Source organism: Apostichopus japonicus, chromosome 1 (genome assembly GCF_037975245.1).
Source record: "Apostichopus japonicus isolate 1M-3 chromosome 1, ASM3797524v1, whole genome shotgun sequence".
NCBI classification, from domain to species: domain Eukaryota; kingdom Metazoa; phylum Echinodermata; class Holothuroidea; order Aspidochirotida; family Stichopodidae; genus Apostichopus; species Apostichopus japonicus.
The window spans coordinates 782,501-803,253 of NC_092561.1; the positions used below are offsets into that span (position 1 = coordinate 782,501).

The 20,753-nt window shown below is 38.5% G+C and overlaps 2 protein-coding genes across 2 annotated transcripts in view; one reads left to right on the plus strand and one right to left on the minus strand.

Moving 5' to 3' along the window:
* The window catches only part of LOC139970420 (cytochrome P450 2C30-like), a 10,123-nt gene extending 470 nt beyond the window's left edge, over positions 1–9,653 (plus strand). The window contains exons 2-7 of the mRNA XM_071976109.1: positions 181–513; positions 1,179–1,326; positions 3,325–3,740; positions 4,363–4,590; positions 5,141–5,338; positions 8,376–9,653. Of these exons, the coding sequence (XP_071832210.1) occupies positions 189–513; positions 1,179–1,326; positions 3,325–3,740; positions 4,363–4,590; positions 5,141–5,338; positions 8,376–8,566 (1,506 nt within the window). The 5' untranslated portion in view covers positions 181–188 and the 3' untranslated portion in view covers positions 8,567–9,653. The remainder of the gene's footprint in view (positions 1–180; positions 514–1,178; positions 1,327–3,324; positions 3,741–4,362; positions 4,591–5,140; positions 5,339–8,375) is intronic.
* A 4,463-nt stretch (positions 9,654–14,116) lies between these two features.
* Positions 14,117–20,170, minus strand: LOC139970465 (sterile alpha motif domain-containing protein 3-like). The gene is made up of 3 exons (XM_071976243.1): positions 19,799–20,170; positions 17,260–17,712; positions 14,117–16,953 (listed from the first exon to the last, which is right to left on the minus strand). The coding sequence occupies exons 2-3, from the start codon at positions 17,629–17,631 to the stop codon at positions 16,648–16,650; spliced, it is 678 nt and encodes a 225-aa protein (XP_071832344.1). The 5' UTR covers positions 17,632–17,712; positions 19,799–20,170; the 3' UTR covers positions 14,117–16,647.
* Positions 20,171–20,753: the final 583 nt, after the last annotated feature.

Genomic DNA, 20,753 nt, shown 5'->3' on the forward strand with positions numbered 1-20,753 from the left:
CGCTCATCTCAAATTCTTGATCCACAAGACAGTTCTCCACCCCTCCCCCACACACTTAGATTCCCTTATTTTCTTTCATAGGTCATATTTCGTTATTTCATAGTTTGTCTAAGAAAGAATTTTTCAAAAAGGAAACAAAAATTGATATTATTTTAATTGTTTCTCCGTGTTTTAACGAAGGGTAAGAAATGGCTCTGGTTAGTATATGCCTCGCCGTCCTATCCATTGGCATCACCTTGGTCCTCTATATACGAAGCAGAACTAAAAGATGCACCATACCAGGACCGAAGGGGTGGCCTTTTATCGGTATATACCCTTCAGTTAGCCACGAAGTTTTCAAAGATTTCGCGGAACTATCCAAGCAGCACGGTGACATATTTTGCTGCCGATTTGGTACAGCTGACGTGGTTGTGATGAATAAGCACGAGATTGTAGACGAATTGTTCCGGAAAAGACAGGGAACGTTTAATGATCGGTTCATCAGCATTCCAGAAGATTTAGATATTCCAATTGGTTAGTATTCTGTTATTATTAGTTGCTGAAAATCATGGATAGTGGGCAATCTAAATTTCATTTTGGTTAAGGGGAATTGGGAAGGGGAAGTTGGAGGAAGCAGGGGGGGGGGGGAGCGGAGAGGAGAGAAACCTCCAAGCCTTTCCACCAAATTGAAACTTTGTATATTCCGTACCACACATTCATGCTACCGATGTGTGTTTGTCTTTTAAACAAATGCAGGGTACTCTCTTAATGATACTGTTTAAAGCAACAAGGTAATTTTTAATTGCATTATGTTGTCAATTTTTCATACTTTTAAAATACAAAAGGGTATGACGGGTTTTACTTTTATACCCAAAATGGGGCACTTGATTGTAAACATCTAGAGAGACATCTCACGTAATACTTTGAAATACTGCTCTCTGTTTGTCGTTCGTTACTGTGTTGAAACAAATAAAAATTAAAATACTTCCACTACAGTTAATTGATCAGTTTGTGTTTGTGCAGAAAAATGCTGCAATGGGCAACAAATCAGATTTTCCGTGTAAGAAGGACAACGAAGTTAAAAAATAATTTAAATATGTCTGACCTGCCAAAAAAAAAAGCCTTTATAAAGACTCAAAAGTTTTACAGTGTGTGCAACGATAAACTTTTATTTTTTGTATTTTTACGTATCTTCAAAGGATTTGGCGAATTGCAATATGGTGAGAAATGGAAAGAACTTCGTTCTTTTACGATTGGTGTAATTAATAACAAAAATCTAGGTGACAGGACGTTTGAAGATCTGCTAAACGACGAAGTGTCTCGGTTCTACGACCACGTTAAAGACGGGTGAGTACCTAACTCAAACAGCAATAAGTTACCATGGTAACACGGTACGGTTTGCCCATCTCAGTCAGTGAAATGACTTTCTAAGATGAAAAGATTCCAAATTTTGAGTTAAAATGTTGAATTTTTTTTTGGAAGCAACCCGGCGACGTGAAAGTTTCTACCCACATTTGTGGTCGCTTAAGCGTTGTACAAATAACTGCTGGTTATTAATATTATTTTAAGTTCCATTTTTTATGTACTTCATTATCCTATATTTTTACATCATCATCGTATGCATTGGATGCGTTGGAAGGTTAACAAGGTCACCGGTAAGAAGTAGCCTAGGCTTACACTATCACATTGCCGATCATCAAAATAAGGAATTCTTTTCTAGCCTTATTTGACAATGACAATGAAACTGTTTATTTCCAACACAAAAAGTAAGTACATTTTCAACAAAAATTCAATACATATAATCAAATAATCATGGTATTATATATAATTCAATGAAAACTACCAAAGATCTAATGTGTGGAAAAGGAGAAAAACTGAAGTGCAATACTTATGAATCGTTTTCCTCCAAATATGTGTTGAAAAGTATAGACAAAAGAATTAGTCAAGACAGGTTAACATACATAAAGTTACAAAAATAACAGAAAATCGAAGGAAAAAAAGAAAAGATTGAGAGAAAAAAGAAAAGAAAGAAAGAAAAAATTGGGCATTTATACATATTTGACATTAATGGAGATAATCAATTTGAAATAGCAGTAGATAACAACATTTGTTTGTACATTTTCTCAAATAATGACTGGGATCCATTGTTCTTCAGTTTATCATCAAATGAATTCCAGAGTTTAACACCAGAGATGGAGATGCACATCTGTTTTTTGGTTGTTCTTGCAAAAATTTGTTTAAAATTATAATTCTTGTGTCTTATATTATAAGTATCACTAGATGCAAAAGAAAAATAGCTTTGTAGAGTGGGTGGTAATAACTTATGAAAAACCTTATACATGAATACACCTGTATAGAAATCAATTAGTTTGGGTACAGTTAAGATTTTTAAATTGTAAAACAGTTATTTCGCAAAATAAGCATTAATTAAAGAAATAATGTCTAACTCATGCATATAATTAACTTAATTTTAGATATTTCGTTGTTCAGCCACATGATTTTGCATACCGCGTGCCATTAACAGCATATATCTCATTCCTACTACAAACATATCGAACTAATTTCAACATGTCCTTCGAACTAGTGTAGCCTAATTCGAAATGAAGCACGTCATTTGTCCATGTCGATGGCCTGTACTGCTATTGTAGTTTAGTATTTTGGTATCAACTGGCATCAAACGTTCAGTACCGGATTCAATGTAAATAAAGTGACAGCTTAAAAGATTTGTTTATCACGCGTATAGAAACTGATCTATATCAGGTTGTTTTGTCTCGTGAAACTGCTACACACATCATACCATACCTGATCCAATCCTCTCTTCAATTCTATTCTTGCCTGCCTATTGGTTGTTATCAGTTAGCCTTCATGCACCCGATACACACAGAGAACACAGTTACTACTGTAAATCTTAATGTTTTGTACCAAGTAAATAACTGGATCGTGCTATAAACTGTAGCATGTGCTATTTAGGATTACAGTAAGAACTGAGGATATGTGTAATCCCAATAAATCCAGTTAATGCATGCATTTGTCGGAATTACACATATCCTCAATTTGTACTGTAAACCTAAATAGCACATGCTACCGATTTTATTATATATGTGTCAGCACAATTCCAGTTTTTACTGTGAATACAAAGTTGTACGATTTTACAGTATAGTTACTGCACTAATCTCTGTATGAAACGGTGGTTGCTTCATAACAATTAGGATAGTTACTGTACTAATCTGTGTATGAACGGCGGTTGCTTCATAACAATTAGAATAGTTACTGTACTAATCTGTGTATGAATGGCGGTTGCTTCATAACAATTAGTCTAAATTATACCTTCCTCGTTTCTGACAGATATGGAGACAAAGCTTTCAATCCCAAGCAACTTTTACTTCACTGCATGGGTAACATCATCCTTAGCCTAGCCTTTAGGAAGCGGATTGAATATACTGATAGTCACATGCAAGACTTACTCAACGCTGCTCATAATCTTCCCCAATGCCTCGATCCTGCTATCTTCTTCGGGGTACCCACTGTAGTTCAGATTTTAGCTCGGTTTAATATCGTCCCAATTAAAAAGTTTCGTTTGAGCCAGCTAGCAATGTACAAAATTACGGATGAATGCCATGGAGAGATTGCTAAACATTCAAAGGAGAACCTTAGTACAGACGAAGAATCAGCTAGAGATCTTGTCGACCTATACCTATCAGCTGCAGAATCGAGAAAGAAGGCTGACAAGAAAACATTCCTGACCGAAAATACACTCAAAGGTAGGTTATAGGTAGGTCGGTATATTTTTCAAGAAATAATACCGGGCCCGTTGGAAAGCTGCGAGTATATTGCAATTGCGTTCTCATTTTTCACGCAATGTTCAACTGAGTTCTTACAGCCATTACACGAATAAGCTTTCTGTTCGTGCATACGTACGTACGTTCGTGTGTTTGTTCTTGGTGTATATTTGTAGGTATCATATTTCGTGTGTGTAAGGAATTTGGCCACATTTGTGAGACTCTTTTCATATACTCTATCCCGTTTTGTAATACGGGATTGAATAAGATTCCGACCTGCGCTGTCTTGAAAGCCACAAAGTACGACGATGCGAAACTACGCCAGTCGAAAATGTTAGTAATGGTTAAGTCAGAACCACCTTGAGAAATATCATTATAGCCCTCCCTCTATATGCAGTATAATGAAGCAACATATTTTGCGATAAATCGAACACGTTTTAGGTCATCCGCGCGTTAGTATGTCTTGATTTGATTTTTTGTCTTTAGAGTTTTCTTGAATTTGATAATGAACCGTAATGTATAACAGTTTTACTTTGGTTATTTTACTTTGGTTATACTCTACCTTAACTATTGATTTTAATTATTCCACTTCTGACACCAATAGGTGTTGCTACCAATGTGTTTGCGGCAGGACTCGACAGTACGGCCACAATGCTGATCTGGTTCGTCCTGTTACTAACCAAGTATCAAGATGTTCAGAAGAAATTGCGTGAAGAGGTTATCAATGTTATTGGCACTGGAAGGCTACCCACTCTCAAGGATAGAGACGCAATGCAGTATGTACATGCGGTCATGCAGGAAACTCACCGCTTTGTGAGTGTTGCACCTATGGGTAAGTCACCGTCCATTTACAGATAATTCGTGGTTTGTAAAGACAAAACTTTGTTGCAAACTCAGAGCATTCAGAAGAAGTGTCTTACAATGCAAGCACCCTCATTTGATCCTTCTTTTTGCCTCTACTTTCCCTCTCCTCGCTCTCTCATCACCTTTGCCTCCCGGCCCCTCCAATCACCCTCCACTCACCGTCCTCTCACAATCCCCATCTCTGATTCTTTCCTTCCCTCATCTGTCCCGCCCATCCCAATCCCTTCTTACATTCTCGTCTCCTCTTATAAATCCCTCCCTCTGTAAATACAGGTCCAGGTTTAAGGAGAAGATGCTCCCGGCCCTACACCCAACCTCCACAAACACATGGGAAGTGTCAGCTACAACGATCCTATTGGATAGCTGAAACCGACTTTCAGGGCCACATCCCCTTTATAAAAATCCTCAATACCCCTCCCACTCCCTCCCCTATTACTAAACGTTATAGTCAGTTACCATGCATGTCTTGCAAAGCCTTACCTTGTTTCGTTTGTTACTTTTTTTCCTTTATCTGACAGCGATGTTCCACATGGTGAAAGAAGATGCAGAATACGAAGGCTATTTTATTCCTAAGAACACGTACATGATTTCAAACCTTTGGGGAATGCATCACGACGAAAGAATATTCCCAAAACCATTTGAGTATCAACCAGAAAGATTCATCAACGATGCAGGGGAATTTGTGAAGAGTAAATACGTAACACCATATGGCATTGGTAAGCAATTAGAACAGTGACATAACCAGGCAAGCGACTCGGGCATCGTCCCCGTCGCCCCACCCCCACACCCCCTTGAAGCTTTAGCCCACTAAAATATAGCATCAAACGTTTTTTCAGTGGAAATTTGATTATAAATATAAATCTATGAGAATAGTTGTGTCTGGGGGATCAGGGGCCGATCCAGGATTTAAACATGGGGAGGGGGCGTGGCCGTACGGTGTTTGAAGTCGACTCCCATGTAGGTGTAGGAAGGGGGTGGGAGGGGGGCGTGAGGTTCCCACTGCCCCCAAATTAAATTATTAACAATTGAAATGGTGCTAGTAAGTACTTATAACGTTTAGTGTCACCCAGTATGGTGACGAAATGTTGAAAAACTGAATGAAGTTAATTATTATGCCCTAATGCCGTAACTGTCCCTAATAAGCGAGTTCAGAGTTTGCATTGCGCAATGGAGGTCAAGAGGTCAAATAAGAATACTCTCGTTGCGACGAGAGTTGTATGCTTGCGTACCCACGTTAACTTAATGAGCACTTACAGTAAACATTAGAAATCGCATAATTTACGTCTAAATTTACTCTGTTTTTTCGCTTTGGGATGGATATTCCTACAAGTTTGGAAGAGTTTAAACTTTGGAAAGTTGACAGACTGAAGGAATTTTTAAAGAAACGAAAGTTGAAGATGAATGGCCGGAAAGAAGAGTTGGTTGCTTTAGCGTATGCTGCCGTTCAGATGAACATTGCTGAAGTTAATAAAGCAGATGCGCGAAATGAAAAGGCAGATGACTACGCATCGGTACTTCAGGTTGAAGGAAAGACCATGCCCGATCCTCTTTCGGATTTACCACTTGCATAGGAGGGCGAAATTGAAATGAAAAAATGGCCGCCTTGCATGTACATTGATATTGCGCATTATTTTACCAGTATTGATAACATTGAACTGAAGCAAAGACTGATGACGGACTATAAAGATGGTAAAGTCTTCAGCTATCATAGAGTCTGGGTGGCTCAGGGAAATATTTTACAATGTCATTTCTGCCGAGTCAAGGTTGTGCTCTCTAAAGGCAGAGTGTACACCATCGCAGCGTATTAATAATATTCCTTGGAATAACCCCTGGAAATCCCCCCACCCACTATTATTTTTTTATAATGTTCTTCGCCAAATAAAATAAATATTTTTATTTATTTTTTTCGAACAAATTGAACCCACCCTATAAGAGGACAAACAAAAACGAATGACAGCGAATGACCGAATGACAATTGACTTTGTACAAGGTTAATTATCATTCGCGAATGACAGCGAATGACAACGAATAACAACGAAGGACGGTGGTGAGTGGATATAAGAGGGATAAGAGCAAGGGCGTAGGAACCGGGGGGCTGGGGGGGCGCCAGCCCCCCAGTGAAAAATGTGGAGGGGCGGAAGTATCATTCCGCCCCCCCGCTTTGCAAGTCAGAAAACCCCTTTTTCATTTCCAAATGAGAAAAAAAATCTCATTTGGAGCACCAAATTGCATCTAAGGCCTGGTGAAAATACAAAATTAAGTTTACAAAATGGAGTGGGTGTTGAAGTGTGCTATATTGCACCAAATTGCATCTGAGGCTACCTGGAAATGCAAAAAATTCCAAAGGGGAGGGGGACACCCCCTCCCCTTAGACCCCTCCCCCAGGCCGGCCATCAGTCTTCAGCCCCCCACTCAAAAGTACCTTCCTACGCCACTGGATAAGAGAGAAGAGGTCCCACCTTTATGATCAGTCTGGGAAAAGAACCTCCGCCAGGGAGGCGACCGTCCCCTTGCCCTGGAGGGGGGGGGGGGTAATAAAAACAATAATTTTTATACAGCAATATTTTTTTTCAATTCCCCTAAGTTCACGGGGTAAAATCCCACAGGACAAGTCAAACATCTTGCTCAAGAATTTACCGAAAACACCGGTCACAGTCGCAAAATGTCAACTCGAATTTTTGCGATTTAAACCACAATTTTCCGATTTTTTTGCGTGGCTTTAATATACCCACAAAGTCTGAACTGTGATATCCGGTTGAAGCAAATGTCTGTGCTGTCATTTACTTTCATTCGTTTTAGTCAACGCAATTTTTTAGTGTGTAGGCCTACAACATATCGTCATTCGTTATGTGTAACGCAATTGTCATTCGTTTTAGTAACACCCCCCTATAAGTAGTAGGAATATGCCAAGAATAAGACTAAGCTTATTTTAAATCACGCATAAAAATGAAGAGAACTAATATTTCTTAACATGAAAAACCATGTAGTTGCAACTACAAGATACCAATGCCTCTACTATGCAGTGTTCGTTGATGGACGTAAAAGCAACGAGTATGAGGATAGGTATATGTAGGCCTATTTAGATCTACAGTTCTGTCAGTGTCACTGTTAGTATTTTAGACTCGAGTTGCTTACGATATTCTCTAAAAAACAGTTCAGGCTCATAATGACAAACAAAAGGGCAAAATAGTTTGTTCCATGCTATATTTTAAATTCATTTCCGAAAATTATCAGTTAGAACTTCCGCGAAGCATTAAGACACCCGCAACCACGTAAGGTCGCGTAACCCATACGAAGGATACAGTCACATATACTCCTTTTTCCCGTTCGTAGGCCTATATCAGACTAACTATTTCACGTGCGATACGGACCTGTGTTCCATTATATTATTATGAAGTAGTTTCAGTCAATTTATACACGTTTTTAAGTCGTAAACACACCGAAATATGCACTAGAAATAAATTCCGAATGTCGCAGTAACCCATTCTTAGTGCGATTATCGTTATGAAAAGCTGTCATTGTTTACGTTTTCCGAGGATTCAATTCTCAGTTGACCTGACCCCAAGTGAGAATCGGGCATGCGCACTCGTAACTCTGAACTCGCTTATTAATATTCATTTCATAAAAATCTAAGGATTTATTGATTGATATTGACAAACTACAATTTTATTTCGAGTAGATTCACACTTGACATAGGTTTCTCAAAAAAACAAAAAACAATTTGTTTACAAACGTTTTGTTCTATTTCGACAGGCAAACGAGTGTGTCCAGGTGAAGTTCTTGCTCAGAGGGAATTATTTCTGTTCGTGACACAGTTAGTGCAGCGATTTGAACTCTTGCCTGCAGAGGGGACTGGTACAGACAGTATTTCAACAGACGGAGTGTATGATGGCGTCGGTTTCTTCCCTCCGGAATTCCAGACTCGTTTTATACCATTCGATTAACAAATGTTCATGATGGACTTGGATAGAAGGGGTGGAGAGGGGGGGGGGGTTGCGATAGGTAAATATGATGGGAGGGGGAATGGGGAGGACAATATTAAACCGATAATAAACGTATATATCATAGATATATGCAGATATTTCTACGCATATATCGCCGGCCTCCCCTAGGAGATATGAAGCAGGGCTTGGGAGGGGTGGGGGGGGGGGGGTGATAGGGCTTCAGAGAAACTAAAAGGGGTATATGATCTATGTAATGGGCTTCTATCAAATTTCCGTGACCTTAACATTCCAAGAGAGCATTGCTTCATATAATGTAGCCTACCCACTTTATGTCGAATGTATATTGGCATTTGAAGATTTACGACCGTGGTGCCACTGTCTGCCTTCGGCGGGGTAGGGTTATACTTGGGGTGGGGGAAGTTGACAGGGAGCGTCAGGTGGATTTTCTCAAAAGAATATTTTAAGACAGACCTCTTTTTAGTCATTCGCATAGTCCTCTAAATTTATAATTGGGAGAGAGATTATTGCTCCAAATCAGTGTACATATGCCATGTGACGTATACTAGTAGTTTATACGAACTGCAGCGATATATAGCGCTATGAGTTAGGTTATGTGGCAGTGTGTCTTACGTATATATATAATACGGTGAGATGGATGGGGCGGTGTAGAGAGTGAAAGAGAGCTCGGGGAGGAGGGGGGGGGGGAAGGTGTCCATGAAAAGCATAATAGCGTCACATCTGGGTGACAATTCCAGAAAACGAGGTATAACATCATTTCGTTACATATATACGTTTGAAAAAAATATGAGAAATTGCTCATATTTTGTATTGCCATTTTGTGTTTTCAGTGAAGGAGTATTCATTTGTTAAGCTCTTAATTAAAATGTTACTATGTGGTACTCATCTTATTACTGTAGACGTGTCTTTTTGTGAATAAACTAATAATTGAATTAAGATACAATTTGAGGAATTCTTTTATCGCCTTACTTCCAACGAATTTGTCAAATTCTTTAAGTTAGCTAAAGACATGTCAAAGGTCAGGTTTGTTGGATGACATCCTAATAAAACTCATATGGAAAGAACTCAATGTAATGTGTATCTGAGTGTGTCTGTGTGTGCATGGCTGTCCTTTCCTTTTCATGCCTAGGCTATTACACTATTAATCATGTTATGTTTGTTATGATGTATTAATTATCATCTGCAATGCTATAGCCATTATGCTAAATACATTTAAAAAGGGGAGGGGTTTTAAACTCTTATCAAAATATTACATTTTCATTACTGCTTCCGACACAGAATCTTACTTCACGAATATTCTATCAGGCGGGTACCGGTATATAAACTTCTGCAGGGGCAAAGAGAAACGCAGAATCCATGGAAACTAGCAATTTTAGACAGATTGGGGACATGACCAAAATGTCGTGAATCCTTCTTCAACCACACATAAAAATTCGAAAGTATAGTTCTTGTCAAAATGAACACCAAGGTTACGAACAATTTAGTCAAAACGTACACAATCAAGAGTGTTAAGAATAACACCCTTGATACGAATCAGTTTTAATATAGGAGGGGGACCAAAATACAATTATTAAGGTCTTGCCAGGGTTGATCAGTTGCAAATAGTATTTTCGCATCCAACGTTGGATACAACCAAAGCAGGACTGCTGAGAATCAACCAGAACAGATCCTTGATTATGGTGCCTGAAGTGTTTATAAACCTGGTGATCCCAAAAATAAGTCAATGAGTACTCATAAGTCATTAGTCACCCTCAAAAGAAAGGTTTCCGAACTATGGTGTTCTTTGTAAGCAGATTGGAAGTATTGAGGCTATTAGAATGCATGTGATTTTCAACCGTTCAAGCACAACTCTTTCAAACAATTTACCCCAAAAAAGATAGATTGGAGATTGGTCTATAATTTTTAAAATTGTTATGATCAAAGCCATTCCCTTTGATGACAGGAGAAATATCAGCAAGTTTTAGACCATCCATACTGCCAGTAATGAGCGACATATCAAGGATCAAGGAATTTATCCACAAATTTGTAAAGGGCTTTGAAACTTGGTTCCAAAGAAATCCCTCGAAAGAAAGCCATCGTCGCAGTGTCCTTTCTAACATAATCAGGCGCGTAGCCAAGGGGGGGGGGGGCGAAGGGGGCAGCCGCCCCCCTTGAGCATATTTAAAAAAAAAATTAATGTTTTTATGATATAGTATTTTCAAAAGAGAAAATGATAAGATGCAACTTACAAGGCCTGGGAAGTGCCATTTCCAGCGATCTGGGAGGCATTTTCAGTCAAAATTTTCTTCTACGCTTCGCGCCAACATGGTGGCGCTACGCTTCGCGCCAATCATGGTGGCGCTACGCTTAGATAGTTTGCAATGCCAAATCTACAGTTTCGCCCCTCCCTTGACAAATTCCTGGCTACGCGCCTGAACATAATTGAAGATAGACGTCTTTGTCAACAGTTAGACCAAATTTGTGCCATTTCCTTTCAGCTTTCTTGCGCAGATGCCATTGATTTACATAATCAGTGTCAAACCAAGTTGCTTTGTTAACAACTTTAATTCTTTTGGTCACTATAGTGGCGCGCATGCATGTTTATCTATGTCACAACTCGTTCTGGGATAACCCCCCAAGAATTTTATTGATTACTTTACGTGTTTAGTTAATTGGATGCTAATTATTTAGCCATGGTTTTGTGCATCCTTAAGCATTACGTAATCATTCATTTTTAACGAGTATCGGAATTCCGTCGGCATGAGGGTATAAGTAAAGCCACGTGTGCTCTCTCTTTTCTATCTCGAGATCGGGCTTGAACCGAAAACAAGCAAAACCATGGCAAAAGAGGCAGGGAAGGAGATAAATTAAAGCTGAACGAGGAAGAAAGAAATAGAACGGGAAACTAAGAAAATGAAAAGACATATGAAGCCTACACGAAATGAAGCAATATACGACGCCATGGACAAATGGCGTTGTATGCTTCATAAAACATATCTTGGATAGTTTCAGGGTCAATGCCACAAAAAGTACGAAGACTATTGTCTATGACATTTATATTATTAAGGTATTTATTAGTAGGGATGATCCTGTGAAGTACCGTATTCCAGGGCGGCGATTTGTTTCAAATATTGGGGGGACATTTGCTTGGGTGCAGGCGCGTAGTAACTTCATCCCCAAAATTGTTCGCGCGCTTCGTGATATTTTGTATATATACCAAATTTCATTACGGATGCGGTCCGTCTCATGGGGCGCAGATCAGTCTTGGATAATGATGGGGACGCGTATCTGTTACTGATACTATCTAAGCGGAGCGCGACCATTTTTTTTTGTGGCAAATTTACCTCCCAGATCGCCGGAAATAACACTTCCCAGACCCAATAATGCTCCAAAACCTCCTTTAATTTGAGATCTCATGGCTTAGAAATTTAAGTTGGGGGAGACATATGGGCGTCTGCAGAAAAAAAGGGGGAAATAATCCAAGTAGACTTTTGTATACGATGGGTCTGGGGTCCTCTCCCAGAAAACAATTATAGACTGCCGCAAATGCGATTTCCTTCCAAAATTTAACTACTGTGGATAAATGTTACAAAGTGAGAACTGCTGCATGTCATTGCGCAATGCTGGATCAAACTGCGCCAAAGTTCAATACAGGGAAATTTGCAATGCAGCGTTTGGTCTAGACAAATTGGTGGGGACACGGTATATAATGTCCCCACCACTGAAAAAGTTGGTGGGGACACGTCCCGCTGTCCCCACCAAGATCTGCGCCCATGGTCCGTCTAGCTAATTCATTTCGAAAATAAGTAAAAACTACTAAAAACTACTAAGAAATTGAAATTGTTTAAATTTATTTATTTACAACATTGAAGTAACTTGAGAAACGAAAACTGAGCAATTATAACCAAACACGAAAAGTGCAACGATTATTTTTGACTAATACGGGAATTCGAAGAAGACATAATACAAATAAAAAAATTGTAAAAAATTATTCCAACATCAACATGGCATCACAGCAACTCCGTATAATTGAAAGACACGCTCAGTAGGTGGGACAAGCAAGAAGAAATGGCACATGTGCACGTGGATCGTTCTGTCAATTGGGCGTTAATCTTGGGGCGTTCGAGTGTTAATCTATAAAGAATGTCAAGTTCTATTGTTCTTTACCAAGGCTATTCGTCTGAAGGTGGTTGAACGGTTTTGCATTGCATCGTGTGTTGCGTTGTTTAAAAAGTAAGTATGCAGTTTACACTATGTAAATTTCTTGTGTGGAAGCTCTTAGATTTTGGCCTAGATTTTCCCGTTACTTTTTTTATATTTTTTTATCAGGCTATTTTGTATTTTATAATTTGGCTTTAAAACAAAAACAGTTCATAAATTATCCCTGTTTATATTATTAAATTATTGCAGCTAGTTTAGTGGTAACAGCTATGATAACGTTTCATAAAGTAATGATTTTCGAGTGCGGGGCGGTATGAACATGTTCCAAATATTTACATGCAAAAGAGTGAATACTGCATGGAGACTGAGTTGGGGATGGATGGTGGTGGGGAGGGGTGGGTGGGAAGAGGTGGGTCCGGGGAAAAGATGCTGCCCTGTTACTTTGGAATGCTCTTACGAATACTGTTTGGTCGATCGAAGTAAAAACGAGAACCAAATAAACAAAGAACTTGTACAATAACACGGGAAATCATGTAGAGTGGTTGAGGTTTGGATCAAAACATGACAGAATGGTGTCAGTTGGTATTATTTCTTCCGGTCGGGTCACGTTTACGGGTGAGTTCTTATTTTTAGTGGTTGACGGTGTTGTGAAGGTGGGTGGGGGTGGGCCGGCGATCTTCTCTACAACAATTCACTTTTCATATCATTGGACTTGCAGTTCGCTGCATGCGTGCCCAACGGTGCCCCCTTTTTACTTTGTTGTGTTCACCCGTTGTGTACTTAACGTATGTTTATTGTATGTACTTTTCCTTAATTCTTACTTCAAGCTTGTTCTCTCCATTTTTTCTGTTTATCTATCCATCACTTCTCCTAGAAATGGAAGCGTTTGGCTCTTACATCCCAGTTTTCCTTGTTGTTGTAATAATTTGGTTATTCATAAGAACCAATCGTCGACGTTGTACTCTGCCAGGACCGAAAGGGTGGCCATTGCTTGGCACAGGGCCGGATTTAGACAAGTGGAGGCCCGTGGGCAACCTTCAGTGGTGGAGGCCCCCCCTCCAGTGATCGCCGTCCTGGGGGAGGTGTGTAAGGGGAGGGGTATTGGATTTTTTTCCAATAATTAAGGGTTCTTGGATGCGAAATGCACTGTAAAAAAAAAAGGGTCAGGTTACCCCAAAAAGTGGGTGCAACCAGGCTACCACCAGTTTTTGGGGTAACCAGGTTTCCGCACCCGAAGGGAAACCTTGACGTTTCCTTCAAACTTGGGGTTTTCGTCAAAATTAGATTTCCTCAAGTTAAGTAGTATTGTTTCCTTCGGTATTGGGGAAACCTAACATTTCGTCACATCCAAGGGTTTTTTGCTTTCCTCAAGTTTAGGGGTAACGTATCCTAAAACCAGAGGTTTCCCGGCTTGGGGGGTAACATACATTCCTTAAAAAGCTGGGGACTATTACACCAGTATCTGAGGTAACTAAAGGTTTCCTCACTTTCTGGTGGTAGCAAAAGTTGCAACCGAGGAAGTGGTGTAACCTACAGGTTACACCAAAATCTGGGGTAAACTACACCAGGATGTACTATCCCAGTGTTGCTGAATAAGTAACAAAGAGTATATTTTCAAAAAACAACTATTTATTGTTACAACTTCAAAGAACGATTTAAACAAGCTTTGATAAAAAGAAAAACAGTAGGATTACTATAACAAAATAATAAGTATATATGTTTAATAAATACACATGTAATACATACCCCCCCCCCCTTCCACCCCCTTATTTCAATTTGTCGTTCTTAAATATATAGTGGGTTAGGCCTTGAGCATGAAATGTTAGGAACTTATAGTCGAAATATTAATAATATGCAAGTGAAATATTACATGTTACTACCTGATCAAGATATGTGAAAGAGAATGTAACTTTTAACTAGTCACCAGTTAGAGAAGAGCAATAACAATATCATACATTTAATATTTTGATGACCTCAACCAATGGGACCATGTGCTAGGAATAAAAATCACAAATAGCCATGGGCATATGCTGTACTGTGTAAATCCCTTACACATGCATGTGTGTATTCCTTTTAAAGACCATTTAAAGATTATAAATAGACTGTGGTTTCGGAGTGTGCGCCTGTCCCCTACCCCCCTCCTCTACATTAAATACTAAATTTGACAGGAGTTACTTGTAATGTAATAAATTGATACAAATAATGAACTTGTAATTAACCCCCCCCCCCCTGACCAACATGAATTAAAATTATTTATTACATTATTTTGAAAGATCCATTTTTCTCGCCCACAAGAGAATTTTACATCCCGGGGTGGATAATTCTGTATATGACCTAAAGTGCCATACAATACATCAATTAAGCTGACCAGTTAAGTCAATTTCTGGTAGACTTGCTGTGAAAGATTAGGATCTTTATTATGAACAATCAAGTTGTCAATAGTTAGTAAAATGTAAAAACAGGTTGAATAATAACTGATTAAGAATTTAACAAAGTTTCTGATTTGCAGCAAAAGTTGTCTTGTTACAACAAAAGTAGTCCTAAGTTTTTATTTATATTTAATCATCACTTTGCCTCCCAATATTTCGTCCTATTACATGCAAGACCATTTTTTCAATATATGTTTATAGTGGCACATTGCATTTTTCTTAGAACCTCGTCTTGTCAGGAAAACGTGATAATTTTGCATATTTCCAAAAATGTTTAATTTAATCACTCACATTAAATGTCTGGTAAGCACAATCACACAAAACGCTGTAAGATTGTGACATAATCCGGGCCGTAACATGTAAAAGGTTGGAACAGCAAGTTTGTTTTGCATGTTATTTATGCAATTAATCCTTAAAATTGGGTAAAACTGCCAGAGTAAGAAATGAATATATTCTACTATAAGCTATCAGATGATGGTCTGTTATAAATTAGTTGCAAAATTGCCAAAACGCAATGTGCCACAAGTATAGTGATAAATCTTTGTCAAGTAAAATGTAAATACGTAACACAACTAATTAGGTTTAGGAAAACTGATGAGGAAAATAACATTCTGATTTGCTTAAACCATTATCTTGCTGTAGGCGACATGTTTTTTAAACGCTATATCAATGTCGAATGAGTGCCCCCCATTTGCATTCCTAGCTTAAATTCTAGATTATAGTAGCGGTAGGCTAGAACGACTGTTTTTTCCCCTTTTGGTCGAACCCACGTGGCTGCTCCTGCAGAGCTCTATTGAAGCCAACATGGAGCCTGCCCTCTAACAAAATTCAGCATGATTAGGGTTAATCATGGATTCGATAGATATGACATTATACGTATACTCAGGCACATACATGTACAGAATCTGCCATAGATTTGATTTACCTATGGCAACAAATGATAAGGATTGATAAAGCTTTTTTATACCAACGACGTGCATGCAAACATTTATCAATTTAAATAAAGCCGTCCCAATCAATATAAACTGAACGATTAAAAATGAATATCACAGGTCACCAGAATACTTATTGTAATGTGCATACAAAACTCATTTGTCACATTAATAAATCTCCACTCTATACTGTAGAATTGTTTAGGAATCATGCTGATTTATTGAAAAGTATTTTGTGATGTTATTTGGATAGGAAGACAGTCAGTCAACAACCAGGAGGCTATAGCACATGTCATTTGATACTAAGTTTGCATTGAGACGTACAGTATCACACAAGAAAGATGCTGCTACAGTATAGTACAGTAGTAAGGTAGCACACAAGAACTCCAGTCATGATGAAAGACTAACACTAATCTTTTATCTTCTCATCAAATGTCCTTACTCTCCATGGGGTCTTCAGTTTGTCACTCAGTTTCATGCAGAATTTCTGAATTGCTGCGACAGTATAGTACGACAGTACAGTAGCACACAAGTACTCCAGTCATGATAAAGAAAGACCAACTCACTCTCTAATCTTTTCAACAAATGTCCTTACTCTCCTTGGGGTCTTCAGTTTGTCACTCAATTTCATACAGAATTTCTGAATGAAGGTGTATGTTTCAAGCGTAGTCGTGGTGTAGTGAATGTTGCAGGCGTACAGGAGTCCGAACAAAGAGCTGGCCGCAGAAATAATATTTGCAGTGTCAAATACAATGTGTTTTTCAACAACGATATAACAGCACTTTGGCTTCATTACGTCCCCAATAACTGCAACAAATGGATCCGCATTTTCTGCTGCGTCCACAACACAATCTCGAGATGTCTCTTCCTGCGAATAGAAAAGCAAAACCACAAGTTATAAACACTCAGTGAGTTTGTTTATCAGAGCTGGGGATAGGAAAATGTTAGCAGGATTTTTGTTGTTTTTTATTGATTTTTCTTTTTTAGGTGGTTCACCGGCTTCATCCCCCCCCCCTCTCCCCCCTTCAAATTTTCTGGCAGAAACGTTGCCTAAGATACTATTTTGAATGTTTTGTCCTTAGATTGTAACAAGCCAACATGAGTGCGTTAGTTCCTTGCAACTTCTCAACAAGTCTAGAAATTAGAGATTGCAATGATTTTGTTGATCACTTACCTCGTAGAGTTTGAAGAAACTCTCGTTTCCGAAGACAACTGGAAGGACTAAAAGTGCAGCAACAGTCTTGTCCTCAATTTGCAGGTGCTTCATCACTATTGGCAAAAGTTGTGGCTTTAGTTTTACTTCTGATAAGATTTTACTTGCAGCCTTGCTTAAAGAGCTTTCAAAGGTTTTGTGAAGTTCTGTATCTGTTAGACGTTTGAATTCATTGCCAATTTCGCATGGCGAAAACAATGCAGGGTAATTCTCTTGAACTTCAATAATAAGTGGTTTGGAGTTAATTAATTTACGCCTTTGAGCATAAGTTATTTCCATTCGTTCTTTGATTAGATCAACGTTTGGAGTGTTTTTTTTAAATTCCTTCTTCATAACCTCTGTATGTTCTTTAAGGGTTTTGTCGTCTTCTCCATCAGGAATGATTGGACTCCAGTTGACTTCTCCTCGTTTTGCCTGATCATACAAAAAGTGAAAACAAAAGGTTTTGAGATATTTGGTAATACTGGACATTGTACTCACTACCATATGGCATAAAACTAAGCTGCCAACACTGTTGAGCTACTGGGTCAGTGAATAACTGGGTCAGTTTTGACAGAGGATAACAAATGAATCTGAAAGAGAATGCAAATATATCCAGAAAACCAAGGTTTTGTGATTTACTTGCCTCTTTGAAGTGCATAGTTTCAGTCTGGTATGACCATTAATTTATTACTTGTTTCATGCTGCCACATCTAACTAGGCAGAAAACACTGCATTGTTAACTCAGTACCAGGTTTCAGTGTTTGGCACCTGTTGACTTGCTAAAAATATATCCCAATACAGACCTAAATCAGACATACAGTATGGTTGCCAAGTTTGATATTGACATTTGAAGAATTAAGCTATTATGTAATAATTTTTCTTTAATTTAGGAACCAACATCGTGGCATATTTGTGTGTTCAAACATTGATCACATATTGGTGTTAAAACAGTACTAATACAGCTAGTGTGTATTTCCCATATAGTGGTTGAATACTGCAATGTAAATTTAGTTCTAGTTCCAGAACATGACCAACCCCAGATCTCATGTACTTGAATCAATTTATAATTTATGCCTTAATGAAAGTGTTCAATAATTTCACATTAAATAGTAGCAGTCGGAAAATCCAAAAGATTTCAGTTACTTTTACATATTTTCCACATTTTAATATTAGTGTGAAATCCTTAAAGGTCTTTTCAAGAAAACAGAATTTTCCCAAAAAGATCTCATGTACTTCAATGAATTTATAATTTATGCCTTAATTAAAGTGTTCAATAATTTCACATTAAATAGCAGCAGTCAGAAAATCCAAAAGATTTCAGTTATTTTTACATATTTACCACATTTTAATTAGTGTGAAATCCTTAAAGGTCTTTTCAAGAAAACAGAATTTTCCCCCAAAAAATTCAGTTCCATTTTTGAATGTATGTATTTTACCAGTATTCAATAAAAATCAAAATGGCTAAAATATTGGTCTTTATCATCAGCAACAAATGTGAAAAATATAGTGGAATACATAAATCACATAAATGTATAAGGTTTGTTCAATTAATTGTTATTTATTAATTAGCGGTCAGGTTCTGGGTGGCGGTCAAGTTCTGGGTACTCTACCCTAGGCCTATCATGCTTTTTCTGGGCTAAAAATGAATTTGGCCTGACTCAGTTATGCATACCTGTCTCCAGATTAACCTTGAAAACATCAAATTAGATATTCATTAAATTATAGGCCTTTCACATGGTTAAGGCTAGGGTGAGCCATGAATTTTTCCAAACAAAAGTTAAAGCTATGACTAACACTTAACAGTTAGGCTATTACAATTTTGTCGTTTTTGGAGAAAAAAAACTGACGGCCTCCAAAAAGGAAGCAAGCGGAGACGCTAAACAATTAAAAAAATTATTTGGCCTTACAATGCCTAACTTAGGCCTAGCAGCCTAGTCTTTCCATGTTTGATAAACCCTAACAAATTACACACAACCTGAAGAATGTGATATCTCCAACATTATCATTATCAATTACTAGTATTTAGGCTAGGCTGGCCTAGTTTGCTAGCCTAATGTTGACATTAATACTCCCGAGTATTATTACTCATAGGCCTAGGCTAATACTATAGTTGGCCTAATTAGCCTAGGCCAAGGCCCACATTCCTTAGTTGACCACAAAGTCAATGAGTTGGCCTAGGCTCGGCACCATGTTTTTTTTAAATTTTTAGCCTGATTTGAGAATGCAGGTCTGTCTTTACAATTAGGCTAGGCCTAAGCTAACTCAGGCTATGCTAGTAGCAATTATCACTAGCCTTAGTTAGCTTAGGCATAGCCTGGCTAGCCTAACGTTGACATGAATAATTTAGTCGATTTGCAATTGATCGCATCTCTCAGTGGCAAGTTTGTGATAATGCGGCTTGCTAAACAAGATATAACACAACCAGTGTATGACACCACATTTCAATGTGTTGACAGTTTAGAATTTTAACTACGATTTCATTTTTTAGGGTAAATTATTAAGATTCAAATGATCTTACCTTTTCGTGCGAGCTTCTTGTACATCGTCACGTCTATAGTCTACGTACGTTTCGGTACGGTATACGTACGTACGTATGTATGACTTCAACGTGCAGTCTGTTCATTCCCCCGCGCGCAAAGCAAGAAATATTAACAAGGGGCGGAGCTAGTGTTATGTTAGAAGCCGTGTCATTGCTCGAGAATCGTTGTCGTGATGACGTTTCGTGCAGAGTATATAAGAATCACCATCATTGGACCTCTCGGTTTCCCTTCATTTGGGTCATCGACAGAAGATATTACCTTAACGCTCTTTCTGGTGTAACACCAAAGTAACCCACACCGGGAAACCAGAATTCCTCACATTTTGGGTGTAAGGTTTCCCATTTTTTTTACAGTGTGGTGCAGTATTTTGTGATTTCTGAAGTAAATTTTGTGATTTCTGAAGAATTTTCATTACGGTATGTAGGCCTGTTTGCCTGCAAAATTTTCAGTACAAGTAAAAAGGTTGCTACAACCTCTCTCACTCTCTGGAAACTGCAAAATGTTTTCAAAATCAAGGTTAGGGTTAGAATATCAGGTCAGGGTCCATTATAAGGGGATATGGAGCATTTTCTTTCATAATCCGACGTCAAAAATGACTAAAGTTATCTAGAAATTGGGTTCTGGAGAAAGGGGGTGTTGTCCCATTTCCAAGAATTTGATCGGCCTACATATGCTAATTATCCCGGACAACCGAAAAAAACTCAAACCCAGGGCCTAAACTTGCTTTTAGCTGGACTGGACTAACATGATTCATGACGAACATGTTAATGCCAATTGCCAACTGCCCAGACGCGCACGGGCCTGTGTATGTGTGTGTAGAGGGGGTGAGAAGACAGTTGTTTCATCATTGCACATGAAAAGAATCAATTAGCAATACCTGTCTGAGATCTAGAGGGAGGTGATGACAGGCGCACTGTCAGGGTGTACTGAAAT

Excerpts from the sequence above, each read along its gene's own strand:
- LOC139970465 (XM_071976243.1), bottom strand. The coding sequence starts at position 17,631 with ATGAAGAAGGAATTTAAAAAAAACACTCCAAACGTTGATCTAATCAAA. Across the intron at positions 16,954-17,259 it reads GTTTCTTCAAACTCTACGAG|GAAGAGACATCTCGAGATTG; the intron begins GTAAGTGATCAA and ends TTCTATTCGCAG.